The sequence below is a fragment of the Beta vulgaris genome, chromosome 5, assembly GCF_026745355.1.
Source record: "Beta vulgaris subsp. vulgaris cultivar EL10 chromosome 5, EL10.2, whole genome shotgun sequence".
Lineage (NCBI taxonomy): Eukaryota > Viridiplantae > Streptophyta > Magnoliopsida > Caryophyllales > Amaranthaceae > Beta > Beta vulgaris.
This window is the reverse complement of record NC_079206.1, coordinates 12,065,521-12,078,291: the sequence shown is the minus strand read 5'-3', so window position 1 is coordinate 12,078,291 and position 12,771 is coordinate 12,065,521. Positions and strand designations below refer to the sequence as shown.

The window sequence follows — 12,771 nt, the reverse complement described above, 5'->3', positions numbered from 1 at the left end:
CCCGGCGAAGCGGCGTTAGATGAGAGAGGGGTCGAGTGGGGTGAGATGGGCGCGGGGTCGAGTGAGGGCGGTGTTTGAGGGCGAGAGTGGGTGGTTGCTGCGCCGGCGGGAATGGGGCTGGTCGGACGCTTGCCGGTCGTCGGGAGAGGAGGCTGGTGAGAGAGGGGTGGGGAGAGTGTTTGAGGTTGGGGTTTTTTTTTTGTTGTTGTTGTTTGTTTTGGTTTTGGTTTTGTGCGGATGGTGGTAGTGCAGCGCGAAAACCCGCGGGCGGACAGACTATTGTGATGTGGGGGGAGTTTTGGCCGCGGGCGCGGGTTTTACCCCGCGGGCTGGCAGAAGTGTGGAGGTATCAGTGCGTTTCCGGCTGCGGGCGCGGGCTACACCCCGCGGGCTGGCATGATGAATTCCCCCGGGCGCATGTTTGAGCTCGCACTTTCACCTAGGGTCAAAATTAGCACACCAAAACCACTAGACAACACTTGTTAGCCTGGTTAGTCTAAAAAAAATGAAGAATGAATTCAAGTGAATTCAAAAAAACTAAAAGAAACTACGAAAAGAAACTAACTAAACTAAAAATTAAGAAACGAATTCAAGTGAATTCAAAAACACAAAAAAATAAAAATAAATTGAATTCAATTGAATTCAATATGCAAATATTTTTGTTCTTTTCTTTTTTTATTCCTTTATCTTAAACCTTGATTTAGACAAAGCTTATGACCACATCAGTTGGCTTTTGTGGAAAAGGTTCTAAGGAAAATTGGGTTGTCTCATCGGTGGGTACATCTCATCATGCAATGTATCACAACGGTCTCATACTCAGTACCGATCAACGGTGAATCATGAAAGGTTATTCCAAAAGCAGGTTTAAGACAAGAAGACCCACTTTCTCCTATATTTTCATCTTGTGCATGGAATCATTGTCTCGACATCTTATTAAAAAATTACTCGAAATGCTCCAGCTTTTTCTCACATGTTCTTTTTGCTGATGATGCCCTTTTCTTCATGAAAGGCACTATGGACAATTATTGGCATCTTAGATAACCCCTAGATCAATTCTGCCTCCTGTCTGGGGAAATGGTGAATATTCAAAAAAAACCATTACAATATTTAGTATGAACTCTCCTCCAAAATTCATTAGATTATTGAGCAAGAGGTTGGGTCTAAAACACAAGGAGAAGCTTGGTCAATACTTGGGATGTCCTATTGGGGTGGATGGAAGATCTCTCCAAGTCTTTCAAGACCTCCCACTCAAAGTGGCTAACACAATCAACTCCTGCAAATTCAAAAATTTAACCAAACAGGAAAGCTTTTCTTGATAAATAGTATCCTTATTGCTTACGCCTCCCACATCATGGCCATTTACCTTTCCAAAACAAATTTTACAAAAGGTATCTTCTTTCCTCCTAAAGTTTTGGTGGTCATCAAGCCAAGATAGAAGACCAACTTACTGGAGGAAAAAATCACTTCTTGAAAAACACAAATCATGTGGAGGGTTGGGGTTAAGAAACCTTCTTTCCCTAAATAAAGCTCTTCTTTTTAAACAAGCCTGAAGAATGGAACGCAAACAAAGTCTACCCATTAGTAGAGTCTTTAGAGCAAAATACTCTGATAGTTGGTTTGGGAAAAGCTTGAAAGGACAAATCTCGAAAAGTTGTACTCGGGGAGGCAGAGAAGCATTATGAAGAGTGTGACGGCCCTCTCAAATGGGGTGGGTAGGATTGTATGCAATAATAAATCAACAAACATTCTTGAGGATATACTTGGACTAGTGCAGGAATCAAGATCAATTTCAAGGTTAACTGCCATAGCCCTTTTGCAAACATGCTGATATGGGTAGAGGAGCATTCTTGCCACACATATCTCTAAAGAAGATAAGGATGGTGAAATAATATGGATGAGTTTCAAATATGGTAAGTTTAGTGTCAAAACAGGCTATTGGTTTTGTCAAGAGGTATTGGGACAAGAAAATAAAAAATCTAAGTTATGGAAACAAAAAAATTGGCCAAAATGGAAGTATTTCTATTGAAAGCTCTTTCATGATGCGCTGGCCACCAGAGTAAACCTTAGGAAACGAAAGATCCTAAGTGATAGACCTTGCCCATTCTGTAAGATACACGAAAAATCGGATACTCATATCTTCAAAGACTGCGAAATTTCAATGCATATCTAGAAATCTTCAGACCTAGGGATAATTCTCGCAAACCCTTTAAATTGTAGTGCTCTAACAGGAGCTTGTCTTGGCAACCAACCGTTTGAGTCTCTTAGGAGACTCAAACGGGGGTAATTTGGTCATTTTATGCGTTGGAAGATTTCACGCGCGTGTGGCTGACATTTGCTTGGTACCAATGCTAGGTTATGATGGTACCATTCTCCGAAAATATTGATACCTTGGTACCAGTCCTGATAACAATTTGATACCAATGTCAGGTTATAATGGTAACATTGTGTTTTATTTTGGGTGTTTGAGTCTTTTTTGAACTCAAATCGTTGGTTACCAAGCCTTTCTCCTCTAACAGCAAGAAAATAGAGCATTTATAGTTTGTTTATGTTATGTTCTTTTTTATCTAGTAAAAAAAAAACCGAAGTAGAAGTGAGTTGACAGTTGCCAACTTGCCACACAAGTACACAAGACTCTAGAATCTAGATTCGGATATTTAAGGAAGGTGCTCACTTGCCAGCGTGGCTCTAGAGTATAAAAGCGTCCAAAGTACAACCACCTCACAAATACTCCACGTGTCTCCACCAATTTCTTCTCTCGAATATCAAAACCTCCTCCCTTCTCTTTCCTCTAATAAAAACCAACTTCTTCTTCTTCTTCTTCTTCTCTCTCTTTCTCTCTCTCACTCCCGCCAACGGCGTTCACCCTCTCTTTCTCTCTCCTCTCTCAATTTTAGCATCCCAATAAAACCCACATTCTCCTCCCTCCTTTTTCTTCCCTCTTTCTCTCTCCTACCTTTTTTTTGATTTTTCTCTAATTTTTCGGCACTAGATTTCGCCGATAATGTCGTTTCCATTTCAATTCAATTTTAATTTAACGATTTTGCCTTCTTCTTCAGATTTTTGATTCTATTCTCGTTAATTATCCATCTCCTATTCAATTTATTGGTGAGTTTTTTTTTTATCTGTCAAATTTTGATTTGTATTCTTATATATATGTTTTTTGTTGTTGTTGTTGCGATGCTTGATGATGCTGTAATCGTGTTTTGTACTAGGTTTAATTGTTTAAACAGTAGTTGATTTTTAATAATACAGTTTATTTATCGAAGGTGATTAATTATTATATTTCGTACTTGGTGTCATACTGTAATTGTCAATTTATTGATTTATTTATTCTATTGCTTGACGTCTAAAGCTTGATTATTGCTGACTGTCTGATTTATGGGGTAATTTTTACAGTAGAAAGTTATGGTTTTGTAGGTAGAATGGGTCATAGGTCATAGGTGGGTCCCGCTTTTTAATGCTCAACTAGTTTTTAGACCCGGACTATGCCTCAAAGAAATTTTTTATTTGATAATATCACTTTGGTGAAATTTTTATTACATATACACAATATCGTATGAGGATTACATGGAGTAAACCATCATGGGGAGTCATATGGCATCAGTCTTTGTTTAGAAATGCTTTTTAATATATTAGTGTAGATATGGATTCTTATAAGTTTGGTATGTTTGCTTCAAGTTAGAAAACATCTTTGTCAACAAAAAAAAAAGAAAAGTTAGGAAAACATGTACAACTAAATTAAAATTAGATCATAAAACAGTAAAAAGAAATAAATAGTATTTTAGGTGGATGCCAAACTCCTCGAGAATTTGCATCTGGAAAGATGTATGAATTACACAATTACTATTGTAGATGTACTTAATTATGTGATTAGTATTCGTAGTTATTGTTAGATGTAATATGAGTTTACCCTTTCAAATGGAACAAACACCAAGTTTACTCCCCCATTTTTACCGGTGTTCTGAAATTATACCTTTACCTTGATAATGTACTTGACTTTTTATGGAATGTAAGGTCCTTTTATAAGTGATCTGGAGGAACAGAAGTGATATTGAAAGGGATGTGGAGTGACTTCTAATGGGAGATGGGGTGACTTGTACGGTCTTTTGGTATAGTGTACCTTTGTTTTATGTTGTTCTTCCCTCCTACTGTAGCTTTACATATTGAGGCACTAAGGCGAGAGCGAGAGCGAGAGCGAGTGGGTTCTTTACTGTTTTTTAGACGGGGAAGATGATGTAGTTGTGAGTGAGTGTGAACTTAAATGGGTCCATTAAGTGTGGCATGGTAGAGTAAAAATGGAAATTGAGATATAAAGCAAAAGAGGGAAAGAACTTCAATGGAGCGTATTAGTACAAATTGAGGGAAGAATTTTTATTTTAAAAGCCGTGGTTTTGGTTGTGTTGAATGTCAAACCTCCCCTGCTAGATAGGCTTAAGTATCTTCATTGGATAAGAGCACTGGTAATCTGGTACTGGACAATTGCGGTAACTTCTTTTGCACAGACAGCTAAGACAATTAGTTAGAGCTCCTATCATATTTCCTTGTTACATGACTACTTATTTTGATGTGTTAGTTTTCTCACATAAGAATTCATTCCTTGTGATGTGCAAGGCTTGAGCAGGTTGTTATTACTTCTGTCGCTTTTGAGATGGTTTTATGCTTGAGTTCTGTATGAGTAGACTGTATTTCTTCTTGACCTTCTTGCTTATGGTGACTTGACTCTGTGAATGAAATAGGCAGGGACTTGAATCTAGTAGGCAAGCTGCCATTTACTAGCAGAAACACCCCCGACATGTAGGCTCATAAGTAACTGTCTAAAGCTTTTAAGTCACGTACCCAAATCAAGCAGGAAAGTTTTTTTGAGGATAGAGAGAGTACAAGATATTTGGGGTGGCATAAAACATCCTGTTGATATGGTGTTCTCAAATCTGGACCATCATCTGGTTTAGAAATATCTAATTGTCACTTAAAAATCGAAGGTTTAAGTGAGAGAAGCATTAGTTTCCTACCTTCCTGGATATGAAGATTTTCCTTTGGCGCTAAAATGATCATCTGTGATGGTGAGAAAAAGTCTTAACTATTTGCTCTAATTCTTATCACGATCATAGGTAGGATGATGATGGGGACCACTGTAATCAACAACAATAGGCTGCTGAAGTGAACACCCAACTTAAACAAGTGATAAGTGGTCTCATTAGAAGTAAGAAATTGATTTTTGTCTTTTGGTCATTGGTAAAAGTCATATGAAATTGGTTTATCAGAAGTGACAAAGAAGTAATGTTTCTCCTCTATGCAGAAGAATGATGAGTGAGATTATCAGGCCATGGCTCAGCATTTTAAAATCTGAAATTTAGTGGTCTTAATTATTATCAACTAAACCCAAGAAACCATCTTATATTGGTGAATGTGAACTAGATATCGTCCCTTGTAGCAGTTTTTTTCCATCAACTGTTTACATTGCGTCTCTGTCATAGGGCCATGAAGAAGGCCTGGAGTGGGTGTGAAATAATAACGGCTAAGAGGTGTTTAGTCAGTAAACTGTCTGATAACCTGGCACATCGTTTGTCAGATTTCAGGTGATGATGGAGTAAAATTAACAGCTCTTAACTTCTTGTATCCAGAATATTGGATCCTTTTGGGCATCAGGTGCAACAACAAGAACACTCTATAAAGGTTTCAAACAAAGTAAGGCGTTATAGAAGCCATTAAAGTAAAAACATTAGAAGCCGTTAAATTAATCTGTTTGCCTTGTAAAGTGCCATTGTATTCTTGTGTTCTTGTTCCTGTTGGTGCTGCCTTTGGAATCTAATTGACTCAATTATGCTTGCTTATGAGAGAAATAAGCATAGATATTTGTTATTGTCTGAATGGCATCTGGTGATGTGGCTTTTGTAACTCAATTGACTTTAATAAGAGTGGTTAGTGACTTGTGATTGTAATGAAACTTCAATCTGTGCCAATTCATGTCTAGCAATGATTATGTTAACTACAATCTACATAATGATTCTTACAGTGGAATTTTGCAGGGATCTATTTGCATCTCTTTCCATTGATTATTTTTTTCGACTTTTTCTTGTTTAAGGGATTTCAGAACCCTACTACTGTTTATTAGTTATTTAAGGAATTAGTGGTATTAGCAGATAGATTTTGTGATGAGTGACAATAGCTATGGAGGCTGAAAGGAGTTTCAATGTGGGTAAATCTTTCTTGCCCGGCTTACAAAATCAGATTGTATGCTTTGCTGACAGAGAGAATAGGTTGCATCATCAATAAGTTTCCCTTGACAGTTGTTCATATCTCGTTCAATTCTAATATAAGCGCGCATTTGTTCCTGATTCTGAACCTTGACTGGCCCTGCAGTACATTGGAAAATTGATGAGAGTAACATCATCATCAATCAGTCCCCACAGTACATTGATAAATTGACAAGATTAACATTCTCATCACTCATCCCAGAATATCATTTCTTTTGTGAATTTTATTGCAAGAGGTTCTGCTTTCCGAATCTAGAATAGGTTGGGGGTATACTTGTTGGTGGATGTTGGACAAAATTAATTCTGAACGTGATAGATTCCAGTTCTATTTTTATGCCCATACCTTTTCTAAGCTCCTATTAATTTCTTGAGCCGTACAATAGTAAGCGGTGCTCTCAGTGACATCTTTTCTGATGGAGTAGAAGCCAAGTCAAGACCATATTATAGTACCTTATTTGTTGTGAAATGTAGAAGAAGCTGCAGATGAATAGATGATAGCTATACATTTTACTGTAAACTTCAGAGCTATCTTTCAGGAAACTTGGTGGACAAAACATAAGTTAGAGAATCTGAATGTTGCATATAGAGTAATGTGAGGCATCCGTGAGATAGACTTCTGTTACAGGACTTAAGCTCCCTTTAGTTTGGATTTGAATCCATTTTGCAGCTTCTTGGGGAGCTTTATTGGGATTTGTCAATAAAATCAGTTGAATAAACTCAATTTAGTTCAGGAGATTGATTGCAAAAAGGTCATTTGAAACCAAAAGAGGAAGAATTTATATAATAAAACATGAAACAGTCTTATAACAAGTTTCATAAAGAAATGCTATGGTGAATGAATAATAATATGCAATAGTGAATCTTGAATGTGTAATATGATACTTTGACAGATCTCATGGAGTCATTAGGATATGGAAGCTAGACGTTTTTTGATCTATAAAGAACCTGAGGGAGTTGAGACAGATAGATTTTAAACATAGGTTTTAATAAATGCAAGCATCTGTTAATAGCAAGCATCTAGAAGATCCGGATAAATTAGGAGTATATTGTATCATCAGAAGTCATCCTTTATGTTGAGCTGGTTGTTTGTTGCAACATTGGATTGTTGTCAAATAAACATGTTTAAATAGCCTACTTCTGGAGAAGGGTGCTTATTCACTTGATACAAATATATCGCAACTAGAATACTAGATATTCCTTTATTGACAGGATTATTGTAAGGAAGCAGATTTCTGAAAACATTCTTATCATTTGTTATTAACTTCAAAAAAAGTGGTTGATACTGAGAAGTTAATAATTAAAATACTTAAATCTTCAGTAAGATTGAAACAACAAACATATCTATTCTACATGCATCTCTAAACTTTTAGAGAAAGAGTTGAACCTCATAAACTGTGAATGGCATTGAAGGCTTCTTTCTCTGATAAATTGAGTCAACCTCTTTAACTTATGAAAATAAGTTAAATTAACTCTTCATGCATTAACATGAAAGGAAGATTAAAGACATTATTGTTGGTTTCCCAATTGAATTGATATATGTTTTTCTTCATTTATTATTGTTGATTTTCTTATAGTTTCCATAAATTCATTTCGAATAAAAGGTTATACTTGGCTTCTTATCAGTACACGCCATTCGGTCATTGAACTGTTATGGACTGATATAGAGTCAAGAGCTTGATTGACAATGCAGCTCGCAATCTCTTCAGCAATCAGAATATGTCTGGATATTAGCATTTTTAGCTATTTTTTTTATGGTTAATATTAGCTTGTGATAGAAGAATATATGCTTGGGATAGATGCATTTCTTTATACATTCACCTAATGTTGATACTGAAAAGCTATTTAAACTTCTATGCATAGGCTTTTTTGACCATCAAGATGGCTCGGAGCTCTATTCCACCAGGGATTTCTCTTATAAGGAGCTTGAGAGGCAAAGATTGGAGTTTTTCTTCATACAGATATGCTGTTCTGTTGATTACCTTTATTGCTTATACTTGTTATCATGCTTCCAGAAAACCAAGCAGCATAGTGAAGAGTGTTCTAGATCCTGAGCGAGATAAATCTTTAGTGTCAAATATCTGGCCTCTTGGGAATGTTTTTGTCAGGGAAGAACTTTTTGACAGTGATGTAAACAGATTGACGAAGAAGGGCTGGGAACCTTTCAATGGAAAAGGCGGGACATCGAAATTGGGTGAGATTGACGTTGCATTTCTTGCATGCTATTCCATGGGTATGTATGTTGCTGGACACTTGGGGGATAGTCTCGATCTTCGGTTGTTTTTGACTTCTGGTATGATTGGTAGTGGCATATTTGTTGCACTTTTTGGTATGGGTTATTTCTGGAATATTCATGCCTTCTGGTTCTATTTGCTAATGCAAATGATCGCCGGGTTATTTCAAGCTACAGGTTGGCCCTCTGTGGTTGCTGTAATTGGTAATTGGTTTGGAAAAAGAAAGAGAGGTTTGATAATGGGTATCTGGAATGCTCATACATCTGTGGGGAATATTACTGGGTCTCTACTTGCGGCTAGTGTTTTAGAGTACGGATGGGGTTGGTCATTCATACTTCCAGGAGCTTTTATCTTTCTGGGAGGTATTTTGGTTTACTTGTTCTTGGCTGCCTATCCGGAGGATGTTGGTTTCCCTTGTCCATATGCTTCGGGAAATAACGAAGAGACAGGGCCAAGTAAACTAGAAGCAGAGAGCCAAAACCTTGAATCAAATGACCGTCAACCACATGTTAACTCTCAGTCGTCTTCAACTAGGAGAAGTGTTGGGCTCTTTGAAGCATGTTTAATACCCGGGGTAATACCATTTGCTTTGTGTCTCTTCTTCTCGAAGCTTGTGGCATACACTTTTCTATATTGGCTACCGTTCTATCTTAGTCAGACAGGTGGGTCATGCCATATTAAGCTCACCTCATGGTTCCTTTTCTAACTCAAAGGTTTTGTTTTCTATGTTAGTCAGATGCAGATGACTGCCTCTTTAATTGCTCACCTTGATATTCTTCTCTTATCTTTTGGGCCGTGCTTCATTCCTTTTTTTGGTGGGGCGGGAAGTTTTACCCCATCGATGTTGTTTATTCTATTTCATGTTTGTTTATGTATGTGATGAGCTTGAAACATGTGATTTCCTTGGTTTTGTAAGGATAATAAAACATGATATGGCGATATTGACCTTCTCTTTATGATTTTGACTGCAGAGATTGGTGGAGTTTATGTGTCCGTAAAGTCTGCAGGAAATCTTTCCACTCTCTTTGATGTAGGTGGCATTGTAGGTGGCATAGTTGCTGGCCACCTCTCGGATAAACTTAATGCTAGAGCTACTACTGCAGCCACTTTCATGTATCTTGCGATCCCCTCAATGCTCTTGTATCGCTTTTATGGTGGTGTTTCCGCGACTTCGAACATTATCCTCATGATGGTTGTTGGGTTATTTGTCAATGGACCGTATGCACTCATAACGACTGCAGTTTCTGCGGATCTGGGCACTCACAGCTCGCTGAAAGGGGATTCTCGTGCACTGGCGACTGTGACTGCTATTATTGATGGTACAGGGTCAGCAGGTGCAGCACTAGGTCCTCTTCTTACCGGATTTCTTTCAACAAAGGGATGGGATGAGGTCTTTTTCATGCTGGTGATTGGAGCCCTGATTGCTGGCCTGCTGCTGTCACGACTGGTTATAGCAGAACTAAATGACATATTCAAAAGGAAGCAATCTGATAATCCACATAGTTTTACAGGTGAATTTCTTGCTATCCTAAATTGCTTTTAACATTCTGAGGGAAGTTTCGTGTCTTTGTATAAGCTCATGGAGTCGAACCAAAAAATAGATTCTGCACCTTGCTGTTATCTGTAGATTAAGACATATGACAATATGCAATATAATTGGTCCTTTGGTGTGTTGGTTTCTTCTTTCTTCTGTTTTTTTTTCTATATGGAACATTTCTTGTCTTCACTTGCGAATTGTGGCCTATCCCTCATCTAATAGGACTCGATAGCTTGACAGGATAAACTGACTCTGTTTATCTCCTGCTCTTTTTGTTGGACGACCACATTTATGTTAAACTGAAATTTTGACGCGTTGTTTATGCGTTCGTCCAAATCCATCTTTGTTTGAGTTCTGCCAAAAGCTCGACCAGGATCTCGTCAAGTTACTTAATTTGGAGATAATGAGCCTGGTGTGGGGCAAGTGAATTAAGCAGTGTTAGGAGGAGTTTGCAGATAACTTTTTGATCCCAACTGAGCTGTTTAGATGACCTCCTTTGTTTGATTTGACTGGTGTGGGGCAAGAGAATTAAGCAGTGGTTAGGAGGAGTCTGCCTATAGTTTTTTTATCCCACCTGAGCTGTTAACATGACCTCCTTTGTTTGATTTGGCTCTCCAAGTTCTGCTTTTGGAATTGGCATGTTGTCCTGAACTGAGGCTCACAAAGATGTCTCTGTTCTGGTAGAGCTTTGGGTAGTAGTGTAGTACGGACTGTTGTTCTGCTTCTTCCATGGACAAATCAGAGTAGAAGTTATCTTCCTGAATTAATTTCTCCATTTTTCTTATGTTTGTGACATGAAGGAGATAGAGTGATTTTCTCTGGTTGGAAGTAGTTTTCTGTAAGGGTGCTAAACAAATACCTTATTTGAGGAAGAAGTTATATATTTTCGATGCCATTCTATTCTTTTATCCTTCTCTCCTCCCCTCCATAAAGTCCTACATATCCTTCTCTTCCTTTCTCTGATTTTGGGGAAAGTAACAAAGCAAAGTAAAACAAAGTTTGAATTTCGAGGATTTGTTTTTTTTTTTTTTACAGAAACTAAATTGAGTTAGTTCAGCACATTTTCTTCTGAACAAAACAAGTGCCTGAGAACGGTGAATAGGTTTTGACCCCAATCTAGTTCTGAAAAAGTTTTGAGGAGAGAAAATAAGTTTAACGAGCTATGTATGACATGACTGACTTGCAGTTGAGATGGTTGATTCTATTGGAGTGGGATTGAGTAGTTAACTGAGGGGAATAGAGTCGCTAACAAAGAGTGCACAGATGGTAAGGTATCTGATTTTAATTAAGGGGAAATCAGGGTTTACTTGAGTGAGGTAAACAGAGCAATTATGTTGGATGCTTAATCTCTGTTTAACTGGTTGGCTGATGGGCAGATATGGTGGCATCATGGTGTGCTAGTGAAAATGGAGAGATGTGAGACTAGATTGGGGCAGTGATGAGAAAATTCATTTTTCCATGTTATAAAGAAAAGTATTTTATGTTCTTCAACATCAAGCTACGTTAACAGCGTTCAGTCGGTGGTAATAAATGACGGTAATGATATAAAATTTCAGAGAAGATCCATATTCGATGTCTATTGTAATGGAACTCCAGTCTGAATCATGTGTTAATCTTCATATACAAATCTATTACCACTCAATACCACCTTTCGAAGTGATATAAGGGCGGTAATGAATTTTTATGAAGAAGAATAGGTGTTTGCTGGTGGATAAGTATTGCCATAGATATTGACATGATTTTCCTTGCAAAATCACACTGAATTACATTTTCATTACAACCATATATTGCCGCCTACTGTACAGGCCATGAGCTGACAATCCTGCAAATAACCAGATTTAAAGGGTGGTACCCCATAACTCATAAAATTAAATGAAGTTCATGCTCATAATGAAAATGAAGTCTGATCTATAGCTGCATATGTTACTTTGCCTATTTGCTTTATACTCTTCTGAAATTGTTATATGAGCAGAAAAATTCTGACAGTTTTACAAGATACTCTTCCAGCTCCATGTATAAGTGATGTTTAAAAGTAGACCCTTTCCTTCTGGCTGCTACTCTGATTTCTAACAATTCTCTATCGACCTTGTCAGGTGCTGAATCTCGACCTCTCTTGAGTGACCAAAGGTGACGAATGGATGTGAAGTATGCCACTATATATCACATGAACTTCAAGAACGAGAATGAGAACAGGTTGAATCCTTATGAGAATGTTATATTGCAACAATGGTCCAGCAAAAGTTTACAGACCAGTCATTGATCTATTTCAGTTTGCAAGCTACGGTAATCGACCATTCGGCTTGTTGCGTGCTGTATGGCTAGCTAATAGACAAGCAAGATTAAGCGTATTTATTTTGTTCAATGAAGTCATTCGTCCCGCGTATGTTTGTATATCTACTAAGGCAGGAGCTTAGATTTTGTTATGTGTTTAAGGCCAATGACTTGGCATTCAAAAGATTATAGGATTTGAAAGTAGGGGCATCATTGCATTAATTAGTTTTTTTGTGCTTCAGGTTCACAATGGGTTTTTTGGCATCAATTTCTGCAATTCCAGCATGCCGATAATTTGTACGTACTTTATAAGGTAGAGTGGATTGGTCCTTGTTTAAATGATTTCAATCCTTTGAGTTGGTTTTGTAATATTGATTAGAAATGTATGTAAGCTGTCGTTGGAGCAACTTTTGCTGTTTTGCACGACCAAATCTAAAGCTGCGTCTTCAGCCAACGTGCTAACTAGAAAGGGAAACCA

The 12,771-nt window shown here is 37.7% G+C and overlaps 1 protein-coding gene across 2 annotated transcripts; it reads left to right on the top strand.

Annotated features, from left to right (window-relative positions):
- Window positions 1-2,805: 2,805 nt before the first annotated feature.
- LOC104892815 (putative glycerol-3-phosphate transporter 4) lies at window positions 2,806-12,700 on the top strand. 2 transcript variants are annotated; one of them, XM_048644905.2, is made up of 5 exons: window positions 2,806-3,105; window positions 5,109-5,200; window positions 8,115-9,147; window positions 9,457-9,996; window positions 12,116-12,700. In XM_048644905.2, exons 3-5 carry the CDS (start codon window positions 8,133-8,135, stop codon window positions 12,151-12,153), a joined length of 1,593 nt encoding a protein of 530 aa, XP_048500862.1. In that variant the 5' UTR covers window positions 2,806-3,105; window positions 5,109-5,200; window positions 8,115-8,132; the 3' UTR covers window positions 12,154-12,700. The 2 variants fall into 2 exon arrangements, with proteins under 2 accessions (XP_048500862.1, XP_010677123.2); XM_010678821.4 differs by lacking the exon at window positions 5,109-5,200.
- Window positions 12,701-12,771: the final 71 nt, after the last annotated feature.